Source organism: Toxorhynchites rutilus, chromosome 3, assembly GCF_029784135.1.
Source record: "Toxorhynchites rutilus septentrionalis strain SRP chromosome 3, ASM2978413v1, whole genome shotgun sequence".
Taxonomy (NCBI): Eukaryota; Metazoa; Arthropoda; class Insecta; order Diptera; family Culicidae; genus Toxorhynchites; species Toxorhynchites rutilus.
Window position 1 is genome coordinate 332,686,495 of NC_073746.1, and position 21,011 is coordinate 332,707,505.

Here is a 21,011-nt window from a genome sequence, read left to right on the forward strand (position 1 = left end):
ATACATAATACTAATACCATTTCGAATTGAGTTCGAATTCTCTCGAAACGAGTTACTCTTTTCGAAATGCGCAATGCCACCCCAGGTCTATTTTTCAGCGATAAAGAACAAAATTACCACTTTTGACGAAAATCTGAGAACAACTATATCGTTTTGGCATGGAATGGCTGTATATACAGGTTCGAGGAGAACAAGGATATTAGGATATAAACACGGTATAAATAAGGATATAAATGAGTGTACTTCGTTAGTCACTATTTGAACAAGATTTTCGTCAATGGGAAGTGACTAACGTTACACGTCAAGGCTGGTTCAGACCTGAACGTGAACATGAACAGGTGGTGGAATTGTACGATCACTTCACGGTGAACTACAGTGAACTACAAACATTTCTGAAAATCGTGGTGGTTCCCGTTCATATTGAATATTCGCCAGTAAACGTGAAGTAAATAAATGTCGAGCTTCAATGAAGTAATACCATGTAAACGTGAGTAACATAAACGTGAAGTAAATAAACATCGAGCTTCAATAAAGTAATGCGGATAAAATATACAGTTGTTCACAAGGCAACCCGAAGCAACGAAGTTTTTCGACCCGTGCAGAGATCCGATTGAATGAAATTGCATCCATATTGAAATTTCACTGAAAACTCCAGAGTTGCTCAAAATATCTTTTTACAATTCACGGCGAAATAATTTTCTGAATGCCTTGGGACATTCGAAGGTGAAGATGAACGGGAAAATATGTTGACGGCGAGAGACGAATGAACTCTCAGAGTTTAAAGTCTCTCTAATTCAATACCTTCCTTCCTTCCTGTTGACGGCTACATTCACCACTGCTTTCGCGTTCACGTTCACCGTTGACGACGAACTATGGTGAGTTCACCAACATCTCGTTTCCACGGTGGAAATTCAGGATCGTAGTGAAATATTGAATTAATCCATTTTTATCAATATGAATTGAGTTTAAATATGTTTTTCAACTAGAAAATGTATTTTCCTATCGTTTCAATATGTTTTCCTCGCTTTTTGTATATGGGCTGATGAATTATTAACAAAAATAGTGTTGTTCACGTTCACGAGAGATCTAAACCAGCCTTAAAAACGAACGAGTGCAGCTCAACAAGTACATGATCCATCGAAGCAGAAAAGGGTTGGCAATCTGGTTAATAAAATGCTTGACTATTTGTCGCGTACTGGTTTAGCTATATGCGATGAATTTTATTCGTAGCATTGAGTATTAACGGTTTAACAGTCTCCAACCAATGTTCTGGAAGAAAGGTAATGAAGATGGTCGAGTTTCGACCGACATAGCATGCGCTGCCATAACTATTTCGCAAATAGTGACGTCAGTCGTTGTGTTTATTTTTGATTGCCCACCGCATCCATGTAAAATGCTATTTTCAGGAAGTAATTAATCAGTTAAAAACGTACATTTTGACGTAGAACTACGTCTTTCATTAAGGTTGCCAAATCAGAAAACAGGTTACGTTTTAATGAAATAAAGTTAACGTTAATAACTATTTTTGTCGCGAACGGATTTTGGCGATTTACATACTAAACGAATCGGAAATTCCGTAAGATTTGTTTAATATGCTATACATTAGATTCCCCTGGTTTGTAGATGGTTAAAATTCATGAAAACTTTAAGCGTTTCCATTTTCCATACATTTGTTCTGTCCATATGTGTGCTTTCCCGAACAGACCTGTCAATAACGAGCAACTTATCGACGACCAACGGAGGGGAAATCGTAGGACTTAGTCTCCGTGAACGAAGGAAAAGGTAGAAGAATGAAGGGGAATACTTGCCTAGAGTATAAACAGTGGATCTCGCTAAGGCAAACTTTAGAGGCGAATGAACTGCAAAGTTTAAAGCCTCTTAAAAACAAAGAAAGAAGAAGGCAAACTTTCATTCGGCATCGGACTGTTGAGCAATCCATTTCACTTTTCGCTGCGCTTCGATCTAAGACTGGACCCCACCAGTGGTAATCCAACTTGGATATCGTCGTTTGGTTTTTCTGTTCGTTTTTTGCGTTATTCGTATCGTGTTTTTCTTTCCGCGTCATAAATTGAACGCTTCGCGTAGTGTGTGATGAGCAAGAAGAAGAGGAAGGCAGGTTCGAGCCCTGCAAAAAACGAACGCATTGCCAGGGGCAATAAAATTTCGAGGCAAGCGTCATCTAATGATGCACGCGATGTGGGTGCAGTGAAAAGCGCTCGCACTGAACCGAGCCTTCACGAGTGTGACACCGCATCGAACAACAGCGAAGTAGGCGATTTCGGTGCGTCGGTCGAAAATGTAAACGCCGTTACCCATGCAGCAACTAAAATCAAGCCCCCCCCCCGCTGGTGGTGAAGGCGGTCGCTCTTGGCGGTCGCTCATCAGCGAATTCGCTTCGATGGGTGTTACAGCAGATAACAAGCTGTGTGGCATAATTCAGTCTTTTTTCAAGCTGTTAACATTGTTTGTTTTCCGTCATCATAACGGCTTCGTTGGTGCCTTTGAGAATGCATCAATGCATTAAACTGACGTTATGGCGAATCAGGCGATAAGTTGAGCGCCAAAAAATTATTTGGGAAATACCAAGCATCTTGAATATCTTACTGGAATGTTATAAGTTATTTGGGTTCGCGTGCCAATCGCAAAACTGCCTTCAACTAGGATTGCATTTGCGCTATGAAGCATTGCTACTGTTTTCGAGGTTGTTATTAACAAAAAGAGTTTATTTCGCTTGTTTAGTCACCGAGAAAGTAAATGTCGTTCTGGAATTTTGTATGTGGTTTCGCTTGCCAGTAGCAAAACTTCCTCCACTAAGGGTGATAGCTGCGCTTCTTTCGAGCATGAGAAAGAAATACAACTTTTTTGACGTAGGACTACTTCTTTCATTTCTATACCGGGGTGTAAAATCAAAGTTTCGAAAACGAAAGCGTTACGCCGGAGACCGAGATTTTGAGCGTTAATAGCTCTTAAACAACTGAACGAAATGGTATGATAAACATTTCATTCGAAAGATAAAATTTCTACGCGTTCTATACTTGTTACTTTTTGATCCAAAAACTTGTTTCAATAGTCTTAAAATTGCTTTCAAAACAAGCTATTGAAATCACCAATCGGTATATAAGCGAGCGCCGCTCGGAAATCCACTCAGTTCTAATTGAACAGCGATGGGAGCATGTTGTCGCTGTTGTGGTGAAGCTCTTCGTTTATCATGAAAGCGCGGATGAACTGTGTCACCAAGAGCCTGTTTGTGCACCCTAGGCCAGAAGGGAATCTATCAGGAGGAGAGTGATGCCACAAACGGTTCCCCGGGAAGACATCGCTACACACACATACACGCGCGGAATTCTTTCCGTTTGGGTTTCCATTCAGCATCGAGAAAGTTCCGGAAATATCTAAGCATTTCTGGAAAATAATCCGCCAGTTCCTCTGGGAATTTAAAAATACATTCATGTGAAAGAGTTTATTTGAATGTTTTCTAACCATATAACACAGCGATCAAATACATTTGATTTTGTAATTTTTCAACCAAGTGTAATTAGCAGGAAAGCTTCTGAAGATTATTCTTCCCCATCAGTAGGATATTTCCGTATTCAATATTGTATGCGCCCGCAATCGATTATTGCTCAGTCGCCGAAAGTTCCGAGCTCAGAGAGTTCATTCCCCTCTAGTTTGCCTTCCAAATTGCCATCGTAAACCACGCCTTCTCACGATTCAATCACACACAAAAAGCATACTTAAGCGATATTCTGGTGGTGAGACACATTCATTTTTCGTGAGGACATCGACAAGACCACATCGTTGCTGAGGATGCTGGACGGCGAAGGATCGAGATCTGCCCTGAAACGCGAGCAGTTTGTTTGAAACTGTGAGGGAGCACAGAGAAGCCGATCCTTCAGGGGAAGAGAAGGTGACCATCGAAGCAGCAGTTACACATACACATACACGCACGGAATTTTTTCCGTTTGGATGCCATTCAGCATCGAGAAAGATCCGGAAAATAATCTGCCAGTTTCTCTAGGAATTTAAAAATACATTCATGTGAAAGAGTTTATTTGAATACTTTCTATCAATGTAACACTGTGACCAAATATGTTTCAATCAAGTGCTATTAACAGATGGTTATCGAATTAGCATTAACCATTGGTGGGCTTCCAGTATCGAGGAAAATGTGGAAATATCTAATCGTTACTGAACATAATCTGCCAGTTCCCCTTGGAATTGAAAATTACATTCAAGCGAAAGAGTTTATTTTAATGTTTTCTATCCATAAAATATCCATATAATACATTTAGGTTTGTGATTTGTCAATCAAGTACAGTTAGCAGGAAAGCTTCTGAAGATTATTCTTCAGAACAAGGTTTTTCGTATCCTATATTGGATGCATAAAACCTTGTGCCTCCAACGTAACGCTCTTGTTTACGAAGTCCCCCAAATATTCATTTATTCATTCATTCAGAATGGATTTAGATTCAACTTCGAACAAATGATCTCTAAATCAACGATAGTCCTACGTCACCCTTGCGGTTATACCATAGATATAACCCAATTCCTGTTTTTTCGAGGTCAGTAATATTAACAGAAGCGTTTCTTTTGTGAATAGCGCAAAATGATGAGAAGTGTTTTATATTCCTAGTAGTTTCAAGCCACCAATGTATGGCTCTGTATGCATGCTATGACGAACGCTTGTTTGGCGCTTGGTTTACGTTGTACGAACGATGCCTAGAGGTGCGATTCCTTTAAGGAAATACTAAACAACATGTAGCATGATATTTGATACTTGCAAGTGTTGTCATTGTTGTTGTTTCCATGCGGTGCCAAAGATATATTGATGTAGTTATGAGATGTGGAATAATGGTGCTGGTGCAACATGTATATAATCGACTTTAGCCTAGAGTCTATGTCAATTGCGAAAAAGGCCAAAAAAAAAAGAAAAGCGTTCGAGGTAAATTTTCATTGCATTGACATGAAATAAATTGCGACTTACGATCAGCTAGTGTATTGTTTTGCGAGGGCAAGAATAAATCATCAATCAATTATCGTCAACAAATTCTACAATGAAAAAAACATTTCAGAGATTATTCTACTAAGCAGTTGTTTCTAAAATTTCACAGCATTATAGAATAATATCCGAAGGTATAAAAAAGCGACTTATATAGAATAACAGCGTAGTTCTACGTCAACAATGCGGTCGTATCCTAGACACAACCTCCTATAATTTTTTTTTTATTTAAAAAATCAATCAAACAAAATGTATATGGTCGGTTCTTACACCCTTTCCCGTACAACATCGAGTCTCTCTCGTGGGTACTAGAATAACATAGGGCGATAGAACGCTCAGCAGACTAGTGAAATCACTTGATGTGTGACGTATTAAATAATACGGGAAGGGGTTAAATTCGATTATTAATTTTTGACGTAGAACTACGTCTTTCAGGAAGGGTGCCAAATCAGAAAACAGGTCACGTTTTTATGAAATAAAGTTAACGTTAGTAACTATTTTCACTGTAAACGAATTCTCATGATTCTCATACCAATCGAATCGAAAATTCTCTAAGACTTGTTTGATATGCTATACATTACAATTCGCTAATCTCTAAATGGTTTAAATTCATGAAAACTGGAAGAACTTCCTTTTTTCAAATGCCAATGTGTGTGCTAACCCTACCCGTATTTCGAATGCTTATAACTCGAACATTTCTTAACAGATCGGAAAGATGTTTACATCAATTGATAGGAAATATTCCTACGCGTTTATCACATTTGATCAAATGTTATTTTTCATGAGATGAACAATTGAATAACTGTAAAATGTCAAGCGATATCTAAACGTCCTAACTGCCAAATTTTGATTGGTCCGATTGACGGTTTCCCCAACACAGACTTCAAAATCGATATACCTTTGGAAATCCGCTTTGCACATATACATGCAAGTCGGGAGTATTTATGTTCCCACCGAGCTGTGTTTCCCTAACACGAACTTCGAAATCAATGTGCCTGGGGGAATCCGCTTCGACAAAACATGCAAGTATTTTTTTGGTGTTGAGTACTTTTCTACTCGCTTGTCGTCCTGGGAAAATTGTCATTTCAGATACTAGAGGTGAATGAACTTTCGCGTTTCGAGAACTGCGTAAACATGAGATCTGCAAAAATTTCAGTGGGAAATGTAAAATACAATGATCGTTTGACAATTTTCCCGTTCAAACATTTTGGTAGTCCTAGGCATCATATCAAACGTTTATCAAATTAATTTGTAACGAAGTACATAATCTATTACAAAAATTTCCATGCATTCTAAACTAATATTCGAAGTGGTAAACAAGTGGATTGCATGATATAATTGCGTAGTTCTACGTCGAAAATATGCGGTCGTGTCCTAGATACAACCCCTACAATATTTTTTTCCATACCTTCATTGCTTCTCAGGCTAAGTTCCCAAAAAGGTCGACTTTCGGCCAAATTTTTTTTTTCGAGATGACATCAGATCTCGACGTTTTATGCATTTTTAAGTCATTTGCCATCGAAAAAAAATCGATTTTCCAAATTTTCGAGGATCACAAAATCAAAACTTTGAGCGCTTTGAGGCACCACTAAATCATGTACGATTGAAGTCCAATAAACAAAATGTACATGGTCGGTTTTTGAAATTTAACATGACCATTTTCGCTGCCACCCTATTATATATTGATAATCATGCATACGAAGAAAATCGAACGCAATTATCTGAAGTGAACATAAGATACACATACTTACATCGTTGATTGTTCCAGATAAACATTTTAGGAAACAGAATATTGCGGTCGGAACTGAATACAATGCTTCAACACTATGCCCCAGTGTATTCAACACATTTTCATCATTTGATTCCACTTTATCTTCTAAAAGTTGTTCCATTGCATGAAGCTGATTCATATATGCATTGGAATTTGCATCTAAGTCCGGATCGTTTGCGCTTTCCAAAGCGGCTATATCAGCTTTTAATTGTGATATATACTGCTTTCTATCAAACATATCTTTTGGATTTAATTGCAAACATTGGTGTATGGCTAAAGCTTGCAATATTGCTCCATTTACTCCTAATACATTGCTGTGAGTAACGAGAGATGAATCGCGCACCAATTGCACCAGCTCCTGTTTGTTTCGATTTGCACAAAAGAGAGCAACAGGAGAAATTCTCATAGCCGCTCCATTGCCATATGAACCAGTACCACCGAACTGAGCCGCCGCTGGACCAGTCGGATCAGCAATTTTAGTATTACGGAGTTTGGCGAATACATCAACAACTGCAGCTCCGTAGCCGCGTCTAGGATCTTTAAAGTATTCCACAACAAAGTTTTTTGCGAGGAGCGTTTGAGAAAATCCTTTAGAATCAAGTATCGTGTTAGCTACGCATTTTGTCATGGCAGTATCGTCTGTATACTTCTTGTAAGGAGCTGTAAAGGATAATTTTCTAAAAGTTTGCATGTGTAAAGAATTTTTCTGTTTATACCTTTGAAAAAAGGTCCCTCTAACCTATCCAGATTGTTCTTTAGTACTAATTTGGTACCGCTGTCCATGATTTGTCCTTCGAAAGGTGCCCCGCAGCAATCGCCTATCAAGGCACCCAGAAGGGTACCTCGAAATTTAGAACGCATTAAGATTTTGTCAATCATTTATGAACAAACTTGTGAAGAATCTCTAATTTAAAATAAAATAACCAGTTATTATATCACTGGTATCATTGAGTGATGGCAAGGGTGAGCAAGTACGCGAGGTGTATTTGTATTGGTAAACGATGAAATCATTCCGTCATTATTTCCAAGATGCTTACGGTCGGTTAGAACTAGGGATATATCTTACTATAAATAAAATCGCTAAAAAATAAAGCGCGGTCGTCGTGAACAGTCGTAAACGGTCGTAAATGGTCGTATTCTTGACGTAAACACAAACAGAGTGAGAGAGTGAGCAGCTGCGATGTGTTTTTTGTGTGAGAACGAGCCAGCACCCGCAGTACGCAGTGTGTATAACACTGCCCCGTCGGCAATAACACCAAGTCCCAGAAAGCGTCCAAGTCCCCCCAGCATACAGCACACAACAGTTTGTTCATTTTATCACTGCGCGAAGTGTGCGCGTCTGCGTGTGTGCATGTGTTCGTTTTCTTACTATAAATAAAATCGCTAAAAAATAAAGCGCGGTCGTCGTGAACAGTCGTAAACGGTCGTAAATGGTCGTATTCTTGACGTAAACACAAACAGAGTGAGAGAGTGAGCAGCTGCGATGTGTTTTTTGTGTGAGAACGAGCCAGCACCCGCAGTACGCAGTGTGTATAACACTGCCCCGTCGGCAATAACACCAAGTCCCAGAAAGCGTCCAAGTCCCCCCAGCATACAGCACACAACAGTTTGTTCATTTTATCACTGCGCGAAGTGTGCGCGTCTGCGTGTGTGCATGTGTTCGTTTTCTCACTATAAATAAAAGCGCTTAAAAAATTCGTGTCCAAAAGCGCGGTGTAAATAAACAGAGAGCATGTTTTGTTAACACACAAAGAGAAAGAGAATTAGCAGTGAACAGCTTGCTTTGTTGCATGTCAATGAAATGTTGAAGAAAATCAGCTGAAAATCTGCAAATGCAAAAACACGTAAATCGATTAAAGTGAACAGTGACAAAATTCAACTTATGTCACAAATCTAATCGACAAAAATTTTCTCCTCGGAGGTATAAGAGTAAATATGTGAACTTGCGGTTTGTGAGTTCCTCGAGGCGGTCATATTCCGCCCATTAGGTATGTACCAGGAAGATCGCTCCGCGACATGCCATTGTGGTCCAAGCGCATGACAAACAGCAATACTGTTCGAATGTTGCCCGGACAGCCAGACCAAATCTATCAGACTGTTGGTCTACGCCGGTACAAGTTGTCGGAAATGATCGATTGGTTCCACCAGGTGATGTGCAAGAATGAAAGCTGGTAGAGCTATTGGCGTTTACGGGACGATCCTACTTTCATGATGACGGTGAGATTTACAGAATTCGTTTGCATCTCGTTCCCGTTGGGAGACTTGCACACCAAACCCGTCGAGCGCGATTATGTGACCGATGATGTCAAAAATGGTGTCCCAACGTTGAAGGATTTGGGCGTGAATTTGACACTGATCAGTATACAATAATTAAGTTTTATTTGGTGACTTATCGTGTCTTCTATCACATTGGTTCCACTATAGTATCTGAAACTTTAATTCATTAACTAGGGCTCGCATAGAAGTATACAAATAACACCTGGTACATTTTTTTGCTCTTTATTATAGAGACTTTAAGCCGTAGGTTGGTTCGTCTCTCACCTGGTATATGTGTGCTCCCTTCTGGTACGAAAAAGACATAAAATTATCATGGTGAAACCTTCGTCACTTTACAAAATTAGAAAGTTCTGACGGTAGGTCACATGGGTTCTGAATATTCGTTGCAGGTATTATAAAACGTTAAATCAATGAAACAAAAGTTGAAAATCGAAGTTACTAATTTTCTACTGTTTTGTTCGCTGGATTAGATTAATTCGCTAAAGTACCGTCGATGGGGATGAGAATGGGTCTAAGCTTGATGTGTAAATACATCAAATTTTGATAAATTACTAAACAATAACTATTTGTATTACAGTAAAGTATTATGCACTGGAAGTAGTGAAAATATATCTCCTCCTAAACGGTTCACAGCTTTCAAAAATATTTGTAATACTTGTCTAGATATCACTAACTGCAATTTCTTTCGATTTGATCCAATCTCACCCGGTGCTACAAAGAACACGGTACCGTCATCCGGGGGCAAATTGATCAAACGTATTGATGAAAACAAACATAAATTTTCAGAGCAATTTAGTTTAATTTAATTTTAAAATTTTTTGATCTGACCGGAATGGTCTCCGGATGACCTACAGATCAGTGTTCAAATCTCATTCAAATGACCGTAGGTGAAGAAATAATAGATTTTGTATACATTTTTGTGCGTATGACACTAGAAAATCCTGAAAAACATAGATTTATCAATTTCACCCCGAAGCAAAATTTTGAAATTTTCTGCTAAAAATTTTCCAAATTAACGCTCAAGGATTTTTTTCAACAAATTCCATAACGTTTTGTGGCCTTAGCACCAGTACTGATTTCAAAAATAATTAGGTTTAAATCTAACAAAAAAAATCGGAAATATTTACATTTTTCTGAAAATCGTGATCAATTTGCCCCCGGTTTACGGTACTACAAATAACACAACACAAATTAACAAATAATTAGATGCTTTCCAGGCATGGCAATATTATATACACTTCTGTGTTCGGGTATTTTGGTTATTGTTTAAGGTTTATATGAAGTTGTATTTTCCATTTTTTTAATGCACGAATAATAATTATAACACTGTTGACAGCTGGATCCGTAGTACAGAAGCAACGGGGTGTCGTAGAACAAATTCCAATGAATATTTTGAAGCTTTAAGGCAGTACCTGAGGCGTTGCATAGTTTTTGAAAATTCGAAAAAAATGCCAAAATGGCAGTCTTTTTTAAAATTAAGTTATTTTACATGAAAAATCGTTGTTTAGAAGCTCAAAAAAATGGAATAAAGGAATATGAAAAACGGTTATGTAACGCTTCAGATAATCCATTTTCACGAAAAATACTTTTGGGATAACATTTCCTAGGGCATAAGTACTCAAAAATGCAAAAATCAAAAATTCGATTTTTTCGATTTTCCAGATCGGGGTCCCCCCTTGATGGAGAAATGGCTGATATGTTTCTCACAATGCTACTTAAATAGGTTGTCCTACAAATAATAATAAAAATGCAAAACTGTAGAATGAATATGCCATTAAATAACTTTAAAAATCGTTCTTTCAAAGGTTACGAGAGAGTTAGTTTTGCCTCCTCATTGGACTTTTCAAGGTAAGAGGAAAATGAACTTTGGTGTTTCAAACCTCTATAATAGTAAGAAGAACATTTAAATTCTATTCTCGCTCTAGCCAGTCAGTCAACAGGCTTCCTCGAGGCTAAAAGGTAATTTTAAAATTTTCTGAGAGAGAAAAGAGAGACAGAGAGACAGAGAGATAGAAGACATACATACACACTACATACATACAACTCCCTTTTCCAGCGCGTTTAAGTGGAAAGATTGAGTAATCAATTTGAACAAACCAAACAACACCAGGGCTCATTTGTTTCAATGAGTATGCGGGAAACTTGGGAAAACATGGGACGGGCCGCTAGTCTCACTATAAATAAAAGCGCTTAAAAAATTCGTGTCCAAAAGCGCGGTGTAAATAAACAGAGAGCATGTTTTGTTAACACACAAAGAGAAAGAGAATTAGCAGTGAACAGCTTGCTTTGTTGCATGTCAATGAAATGTTGAAGAAAATCAGCTGAAAATCTGCAAATGCAAAAACACGTAAATCGATTAAAGTGAACAGTGACAAAATTCAACTTATGTCACAAATCTAATCGACAAAAATTTTCTCCTCGGAGGTATAAGAGTAAATATGTGAACTTGCGGTTTGTGAGTTCCTCGAGGCGGTCATATTCCGCCCATTAGGTATGTACCAGGAAGATCGCTCCGCGACATGCCATTGTGGTCCAAGCGCATGACAAACAGCAATACTGTTCGAATGTTGCCCGGACAGCCAGACCAAATCTATCAGACTGTTGGTCTACGCCGGTACAAGTTGTCGGAAATGATCGATTGGTTCCACCAGGTGATGTGCAAGAATGAAAGCTGGTAGAGCTATTGGCGTTTACGGGACGATCCTACTTTCATGATGACGGTGAGATTTACAGAATTCGTTTGCATCTCGTTCCCGTTGGGAGACTTGCACACCAAACCCGTCGAGCGCGATTATGTGACCGATGATGTCAAAAATGGTGTCCCAACGTTGAAGGATTTGGGCGTGAATTTGACACTGATCAGTATACAATAATTAAGTTTTATTTGGTGACTTATCGTGTCTTCTATCACATTGGTTCCACTATAGTATCTGAAACTTTAATTCATTAACTAGGGCTCGCATAGAAGTATACAAATAACACCTGGTACATTTTTTTGCTCTTTATTATAGAGACTTTAAGCCGTAGGTTGGTTCGTCTCTCACCTGGTATATGTGTGCTCCCTTCTGGTACGAAAAAGACATAAAATTATCATGGTGAAACCTTCGTCACTTTACAAAATTAGAAAGTTCTGACGGTAGGTCACATGGGTTCTGAATATTCGTTGCAGGTATTATAAAACGTTAAATCAATGAAACAAAAGTTGAAAATCGAAGTTACTAATTTTCTACTGTTTTGTTCGCTGGATTAGATTAATTCGCTAAAGTACCGTCGATGGGGATGAGAATGGGTCTAAGCTTGATGTGTAAATACATCAAATTTTGATAAATTACTAAACAATAACTATTTGTATTACAGTAAAGTATTATGCACTGGAAGTAGTGAAAATATATCTCCTCCTAAACGGTTCACAGCTTTCAAAAATATTTGTAATACTTGTCTAGATATCACTAACTGCAATTTCTTTCGATTTGATCCAATCTCACCCGGTGCTACAAAGAACACGGTACCGTCATCCGGGGGCAAATTGATCAAACGTATTGATGAAAACAAACATAAATTTTCAGAGCAATTTAGTTTAATTTAATTTTAAAATTTTTTGATCTGACCGGAATGGTCTCCGGATGACCTACAGATCAGTGTTCAAATCTCATTCAAATGACCGTAGGTGAAGAAATAATAGATTTTGTATACATTTTTGTGCGTATGACACTAGAAAATCCTGAAAAACATAGATTTATCAATTTCACCCCGAAGCAAAATTTTGAAATTTTCTGCTAAAAATTTTCCAAATTAACGCTCAAGGATTTTTTTCAACAAATTCCATAACGTTTTGTGGCCTTAGCACCAGTACTGATTTCAAAAATAATTAGGTTTAAATCTAACAAAAAAAATCGGAAATATTTACATTTTTCTGAAAATCGTGATCAATTTGCCCCCGGTTTACGGTACTACAAATAACACAACACAAATTAACAAATAATTAGATGCTTTCCAGGCATGGCAATATTATATACACTTCTGTGTTCGGGTATTTTGGTTATTGTTTAAGGTTTATATGAAGTTGTATTTTCCATTTTTTTAATGCACGAATAATAATTATAACACTGTTGACAGCTGGATCCGTAGTACAGAAGCAACGGGGTGTCGTAGAACAAATTCCAATGAATATTTTGAAGCTTTAAGGCAGTACCTGAGGCGTTGCATAGTTTTTGAAAATTCGAAAAAAATGCCAAAATGGCAGTCTTTTTTAAAATTAAGTTATTTTACATGAAAAATCGTTGTTTAGAAGCTCAAAAAAATGGAATAAAGGAATATGAAAAACGGTTATGTAACGCTTCAGATAATCCATTTTCACGAAAAATACTTTTGGGATAACATTTCCTAGGGCATAAGTACTCAAAAATGCAAAAATCAAAAATTCGATTTTTTCGATTTTCCAGATCGGGGTCCCCCCTTGATGGAGAAATGGCTGATATGTTTCTCACAATGCTACTTAAATAGGTTGTCCTACAAATAATAATAAAAATGCAAAACTGTAGAATGAATATGCCATTAAATAACTTTAAAAATCGTTCTTTCAAAGGTTACGAGAGAGTTAGTTTTGCCTCCTCATTGGACTTTTCAAGGTAAGAGGAAAATGAACTTTGGTGTTTCAAACCTCTATAATAGTAAGAAGAACATTTAAATTCTATTCTCGCTCTAGCCAGTCAGTCAACAGGCTTCCTCGAGGCTAAAAGGTAATTTTAAAATTTTCTGAGAGAGAAAAGAGAGACAGAGAGACAGAGAGATAGAAGACATACATACACACTACATACATACAACTCCCTTTTCCAGCGCGTTTAAGTGGAAAGATTGAGTAATCAATTTGAACAAACCAAACAACACCAGGGCTCATTTGTTTCAATGAGTATGCGGGAAACTTGGGAAAACATGGGACGGGCCGCTAGTTCATGTGAAGAAATATGATGAGATTTACAGAAATCGCATCAACTGTAAACGGTGCTAGCGCGATCTTATATAATGAATATATTCATATTTTCGGTGAATTTATTCACCTGCAGTAGAACTGTATCCAACTTTAGCGATTTCTCACCAGATCATTCACCAGCGTTTACATATGCCTGAATTTATTCTATTCATAGTAGTTATATTGTTCGTCTATTCCCTAACTGGACACGACGATTAGAAATAGTCGCGCTTCAAACGGTCGTAAAAATAATCGCGTTTGCATTTGACAGATAAATCTGTCATATGTGACAAATCATATTATCGTGTTTGCTTATGTTTTTGCAAGCAAGTATTTTCGTGAAATTTAAATGATTGATAACAGCATGCAAAATCCAATTCTTAAAAACGTGCAGCATCGTCGGGCTAATATAAACACAAAATATCGTTGCCCATACTACTTCCTGGGATTATCACGATTTACATTATGATTTTTTTTATTCTATTCATCGAATAAATCCGTGCAAGAAAATCGATACTAAAATTAGTGATTATTATCGTTAGTATCAGTAATTTTCGATGCTAAATGCTCTGAATTCGTTTTTTAGCAGTGAGTGTTTGTATCTGTGCATGAACATAGAAAGCTTTCATAACGAGGGAGTCAGTTCGTTCATACAAAGTATCGTTAGATGACAAAATACTCTCGGTAATATTGTAAGCCAATTGTAGACTATGATGTGTCGCTTGAAGTTGGTTTCCTTCCGAGAGTGACACTGCTCGGAATAGGTGAAGGTATTGATCCGGCGGAGCTTCTGTCATGACCTTTGAACGCATATCTCCCGATTGCACAAGGATGTACTTCGTCCAAAAAAGTCCTGAAAAAAATGAAAGAGTCTTGGTATCACTGGTTTCTTTAGTATCAAAGTTAGATAGTAGTGATATGTTATATTTTCTTACTATTTCGTTTCTCTCGTTATTTTCATAGCCGTCTATATAATGTCCTGACTACAGGAACTTCAAATTACGAAAACCAGCATCTTCACCAAGAAACTTGCTCGGAATGTCTTCCGTCTTCTGGAAAGCTATAGATATTTATTATTACAAAAAATACAAGAAAATTATTGTAGTCCAACCGCAAAATTCCATATCGAACCATTTTTTCAAAACACTATTTCACCAGTTAATTTATTTATAGTTTGTTTTTAATTTTCGTTTTGACATTTGGAACAAAGTTGAAGGATGATTAGTATGGGTTTTCCATGAATTTAATCACCTCTCGTGAAAAGTGACGATTTAAACAGGTAGCTGAAATGACCTCAGAATCCAACAGTCAAGTAAATTCACAATATATATCTCGAAGAAATGTATCATATATATTCTCACCCGTTAACATTTATTTTCGCGTGAATAAATCCATCTATAGCTATAGATCTCCCTAATGTATACCCGCCTTTAAAAGTATACTACCAGGTAGGTCAATAAAGGCCCGTTTATACGTTGCTAGTAGCTGACTTGACAATGAGCAGCTACTGACCCGGTGGACTCGCTTGACAATTGGTTGACTCGCCTTGTCCGTTCACATAGTGTGAGCTGCTGGCGAGAAACTAGATACTACGGCACGGGTTTACCTGGGATGCCAGGCGATTTTTCAAATGTCCATCAAATAGTCAGAAACAGCAATCAGGTCCGAATTTGTCAAATGATTGGTCCGAAATCGACTTCTTTATTGGTAGTTTTCATCTTAGGTTTTCAGTTGAATGTATCATTACACAATTTTATAGAGATTACAGAGCAGTGTTGAGAATAACACCTGAACAAGTGGAAAAACTGTTGAATTTAATTGCTCCACAAATACAACGCCAAGATACACTCATGAAGGATGCTGTACCTGCAAGAGTGATAATATAAATGACATTGATATGCCTTTCTTCTGGAATATTGTTCAGATTGTTGTCGATATTTTTTAGAATCTCGAAAGCATCCATAGCTAAGATAATTCCGGAAGTATGTGATGCTTTAAATGATAGTCTAGAAGACTTTTTAAAATTTTATTCACACGCGTCAAAAATTAAAATAATGAATGAAAATGTACTTTTTTAAATCGAATATGTATTCTGTTTCTTAGAACCTTACTTTTTTTCGCAAGTTGTGAGTGAATTTTGAATGAAAATTGTGCCTGATAATGATTCTATATTAGACATTCTCCAGAAAACTATCTCAAAAAGAAAGCGTGCCCCGCCAGCGTGCAAAACAGAATAACAATGATTTCGTTAAGAAACTATGAGGGTTTTATTTGTTTTTCCAATAATTTTCAAGTCTATAAATATCTTCGCATATTTTCAAATATCTTAAAAATAGAGACATTTCTTTACATTTGGCATCCCTGATTCGAACGCTAAATTCTGTTTTTGACGTTTTGAAGCATGCGAGTGCGAGTAAATTCAAAAAACTTTGAAGTAGCTCGCACGCCGGATCACACATGACAATAACTGGCATGATGTGTTCACACGGTGTGAGTAGCTGCACTGCAGTAACTGACTAGACCGACTCGTATGCTTGCTCGCACCGTCTGAACCCGGCTTTAAGGCCCATTTATACGTTGCTAGTAGCTGACTTGACAATGAGCAGCTACTGACCCGGTGGACTCGCTTGACAATTGGTTGACTCGCCTTGTCCGTTCACATAGTGTGAGCTGCTGGCGAGAAACTAGATACTACGGCACGGGTTTACCTGGGATGCCAGGCGATTTTTCAAATGTCCATCAAATAGTCAGAAACAGCAATCAGGTCCGAATTTGTCAAATGATTGGTCCGAAATCGACTTCTTTATTGGTAGTTTTCATCTTAGGTTTTCAGTTGAATGTATCATTACACAATTTTATAGAGATTACAGAGCAGTGTTGAGAATAACACCTGAACAAGTGGAAAAACTGTTGAATTTAATTGCTCCACAAATACAACGCCAAGATACACTCATGAAGGATGCTGTACCTGCAAGAGTGATAATATAAATGACATTGATATGCCTTTCTTCTGGAATATTGTTCAGATTGTTGTCGATATTTTTTAGAATCTCGAAAGCATCCATAGCTAAGATAATTCCGGAAGTATGTGATGCTTTAAATGATAGTCTAGAAGACTTTTTAAAATTTTATTCACACGCGTCAAAAATTAAAATAATGAATGAAAATGTACTTTTTTAAATCGAATATGTATTCTGTTTCTTAGAACCTTACTTTTTTTCGCAAGTTGTGAGTGAATTTTGAATGAAAATTGTGCCTGATAATGATTCTATATTAGACATTCTCCAGAAAACTATCTCAAAAAGAAAGCGTGCCCCGCCAGCGTGCAAAACAGAATAACAATGATTTCGTTAAGAAACTATGAGGGTTTTATTTGTTTTTCCAATAATTTTCAAGTCTATAAATATCTTCGCATATTTTCAAATATCTTAAAAATAGAGACATTTCTTTACATTTGGCATCCCTGATTCGAACGCTAAATTCTGTTTTTGACGTTTTGAAGCATGCGAGTGCGAGTAAATTCAAAAAACTTTGAAGTAGCTCGCACGCCGGATCACACATGACAATAACTGGCATGATGTGTTCACACGGTGTGAGTAGCTGCACTGCAGTAACTGACTAGACCGACTCGTATGCTTGCTCGCACCGTCTGAACCCGGCTTAAAGGACCATTTATACGTTGCCAATAGCTGACTTGTCAATGAGCAGCTACTGACCCGGTGGACTCGTTTGACAATTGGTTGACTCGCCTTGTCCGTCCACACAATGTGAGCTGCTGGCGAGAAACTAGATACTACGGCAAGGGTTTACCAGGGATGCCAGGCGATTTTTCAAATGTCCATCAAATAGTCAGAAACAGCAATCAGGTCCGAATTTGTCAGATGATTGATCCGAAATCGACTTCTTTATTGGCATCTTAGGTTTTCAGTTGAATGTATCATTACACAATTTTAAAGCGAAACACACGCTGATCGTGTTTAAAAATACATACTTTGTGCTGAATTGATTTGATTGCTCCACAAATATAACGCCAAGATACACTCATCCATAGCTAGGATAATACCGGAAGTATGTGATGCTATAAATGGCAGTCTAAAAGATTTTTTGACGTAGGACTACGTCTTTCATTTCTATACCGGGGTGTAAAATCAAAGTTGGTATGATAAACACTTCATTCGAAAGATAAAATGTCTACGCGTTCTATACTTGTTACTTTCTGATCCAAAAACTTGTTTCAATAGTCTTAAATTTGCTTTCAAAATAGGCTATTGAAATCACCAATCGGTATATAAGCGAGCGCCGCTCGGAAATCCACTCAGTTCTAATTGAACAACGATTGGAGCATGTTGTCGCCGTTGTGGTGAAGCTCTTCATTTATCATGAAAGCGCAGATGAACGGTGTCACCAAGAGCCTGTTTGTGCACCTTAGCCCAGAAGGGAATCCATCAGGAGGAGAGACGGTTCCCCGGGAAGATCTCGAAGCAGCCGCTACACACACACACACATACACGCACGGAATTCTTTCCGTTTGGATCGAGAAAGATCCGGAAAATAATCTGCCAGTTCCTCTAAGAATTTAGAAATACATTCATGTGAAAGAGTTTATTTGAATGTTTTCTATCCATGTAACACTGTGACCAAATATGTTTCAATCAAGTGCTATTAACAGATGGTTATCGAGTTAGCATTAACCACTGGTGGGCTTCCAGTATCGAGGAAAATGTGGAAATATCTAATCGTTACTGAAAATAATCTGCCAGTTCCTCTGGGAATTTAAAATTACATTCATATGAAAGAGTTTATTTTAATGTTTTCTATCCATGTAACACTGTGACCAAATACATTAGGTTTTGTGATTTTTCAATCAATCGCAATCAACAGGATAGCTTCTGAAGATTATTCTTCCCCATCAGTAGGATATTTCCGTATCCAATATTGAATGCATAAAACCTTGTGCCTCCAACGTAACGCTCTCGTTTTCGAAGTTCTCCAAATATTCATTCATTCAGAATGAATACAGATTCAACTTCATACAAATGATCTCTAAATCAACGATAGTCCTACGTCACCCTTGCGGTTATACCATAGATATAACCCACTTCCTGTTTTTAATTTTTATTTATTTCGCCTTGCCAGCAGCTTCGTGTACCAATTTCTAAAATGAAAATGATAGTAGATTTGCAGGTGGAATAAATACGCGTCAAAAATAAAAATAATGAATGAAAACGTACTTTTTTAAATCGAATATGTATTCTATTTCTTAGAAAAATACTTCTTTTTGCAAGTTGCAAGTTTGCAAGTGAATTTTGAATAAAAATTGTGCCTGATAATGATTCTATATTAGAGATTCTCAAGAAAATTATTTCAAAAAGAAAGCGTGCCCCGCCAGCGTGCAAAACGGAATAACAACGATTTCGTTTAGAAACTATGAGGGTTTTATTTATTTTTCCAGTAATTTTCAAGTCTATAAATATCTTCGCATATTTTCAAATATCTTAAAAATAGAGACATTTTTTTACATTTGGCATCCCTGATTCGAACGCTAAATTCTGTTTTTACGTTTTGAGGGATGCGAGTGCGAGTAAATTCAAAAAACTTTGAAGTAGCTCGCACGCCGAATCACACATGACACTAACTGGCATGATGTGTTCACACGGTGTTGTGGGAGATAAGATAGAGAAAATTAAATGGAATCAAAATCAATCAAAAAAATAACGATTGCGTTGAAGTTGTATAAATAAAATCAATTCGTTCCTAGCGCTTCATCTGCTTCGAATCTTTGACGAAATTGAGAATGAGCGTGTAAGAATAAATTTGGGCTCTCAATAAACGAAAGAGATAGACAGCACTACTTCGCAAGCAAGACAAAGGCAACATGGAACAAGAGTGAGTGAAACACGTCCTGTACTGACTGAAGATCAGAATGTAAGAATAAGAAAAAGAGATTCTCATTATCCATATATGCCGCAGGTTCAATTGGACGATTATTCTCTCGAGTATTGTTGAAGGAATAAGTCGCAAAGGACGTGGGCTGCGTTGGAAAGAAGGAGACACGACAGGTGTGAGCAGCTGCACTGCAGTAACTGACTAGACCGACTCGTATGCTTACTCGCACCGTCTGAACCCGGTTTTAAGGCCCATTTATACGTTGCTAGTAGCTGACTTGACAATGAGCAGCTACTGACCCGGTGGACTCGCTTGACAATTGGTTGACTCGCCTTGTCCGTTCACATAGTGTGAGCTGCTGGCGAGAAACTAGATACTACGGCACGGGTTTACCTGGGATGCCAGGCGATTTTTCAAATGTCCATCAAATAGTCAGAAACAGCAATCAGGTCCGAATTTGTCAAATGATTGGTCCGAAATCGACTTCTTTATTGGTAGTTTTCATCTTAGGTTTTCAGTTGAATGTATCATTACACAATTTTATAGAGATTACAGAGCAGTGTTGAGAATAACACCTGAACAAGTGGAAAAACTGTTGAATTTAATTGCTCCACAAATACAACGCCAAGATACACTCATGAAGGATGCTGTACCTGCAAGAGTGATAATATAAATGACATTGATATGCCTTTCTTCTGGAATATTGTTCAGATTGTTGTCGATATTTTTTAGAATCTCGAAAGCATCCATAGCTAAGATAATTCCGGAAGTATGTGATGCTTTAAATGATAGTCTAGAAGACTTTTTAAAATTTTATTCACACGCGTCAAAAATTAAAATAATGAATGAAAATGTACTTTTTTAAATCGAATATGTATTCTGTTTCTTAGAACCTTACTTTTTTTCGCAAGTTGTGAGTGAATTTTGAATGAAAATTGTGCCTGATAATGATTCTATATTAGACATTCTCCAGAAAACTATCTCAAAAAGAAAGCGTGCCCCGCCAGCGTGCAAAACAGAATAACAATGATTTCGTTAAGAAACTATGAGGGTTTTATTTGTTTTTCCAATAATTTTCAAGTCTATAAATATCTTCGCATATTTTCAAA

The 21,011-nt window shown here is 37.5% G+C and overlaps 2 protein-coding genes across 7 annotated transcripts in view; one reads left to right on the forward strand and one right to left on the reverse strand.

The window, feature by feature from the left end:
• LOC129778866 (ADP-ribosylhydrolase ARH3-like) overlaps window positions 1-7,716 on the reverse strand; it is a 58,024-nt gene extending 50,308 nt beyond the window's left edge. For 4 of the 5 annotated variants that reach the window (XR_008743511.1, XR_008743512.1, XR_008743510.1 and 1 more), the window contains exons 1-2: window positions 7,487-7,716; window positions 6,751-7,430 (exon numbers count right to left, since the gene is read on the reverse strand). Coding sequence is in view for 2 of the 5 variants with exons in the window: in XM_055786016.1 (XP_055641991.1) it covers window positions 6,751-7,430; window positions 7,487-7,649 (843 nt within the window). In the remaining 3 variants the exon portion in view is untranslated. Of the gene's footprint in view, window positions 1-4,984; window positions 5,050-6,750; window positions 7,431-7,486 lie in introns of all 5 variants that reach the window. The other variant, XM_055786018.1, reaches the window with a different exon arrangement.
• A 3,511-nt stretch (window positions 7,717-11,227) lies between these two features.
• The window catches only part of LOC129776925 (uncharacterized), a 43,318-nt gene continuing 33,534 nt past the window's right edge, over window positions 11,228-21,011 (forward strand). For both annotated transcript variants that reach the window (XM_055782869.1, XM_055782868.1), the window contains exon 1: window positions 11,228-11,538. The gene's annotated coding sequence lies outside the window, so the exon portion shown is untranslated. The remainder of the gene's footprint in view (window positions 11,539-21,011) is intronic.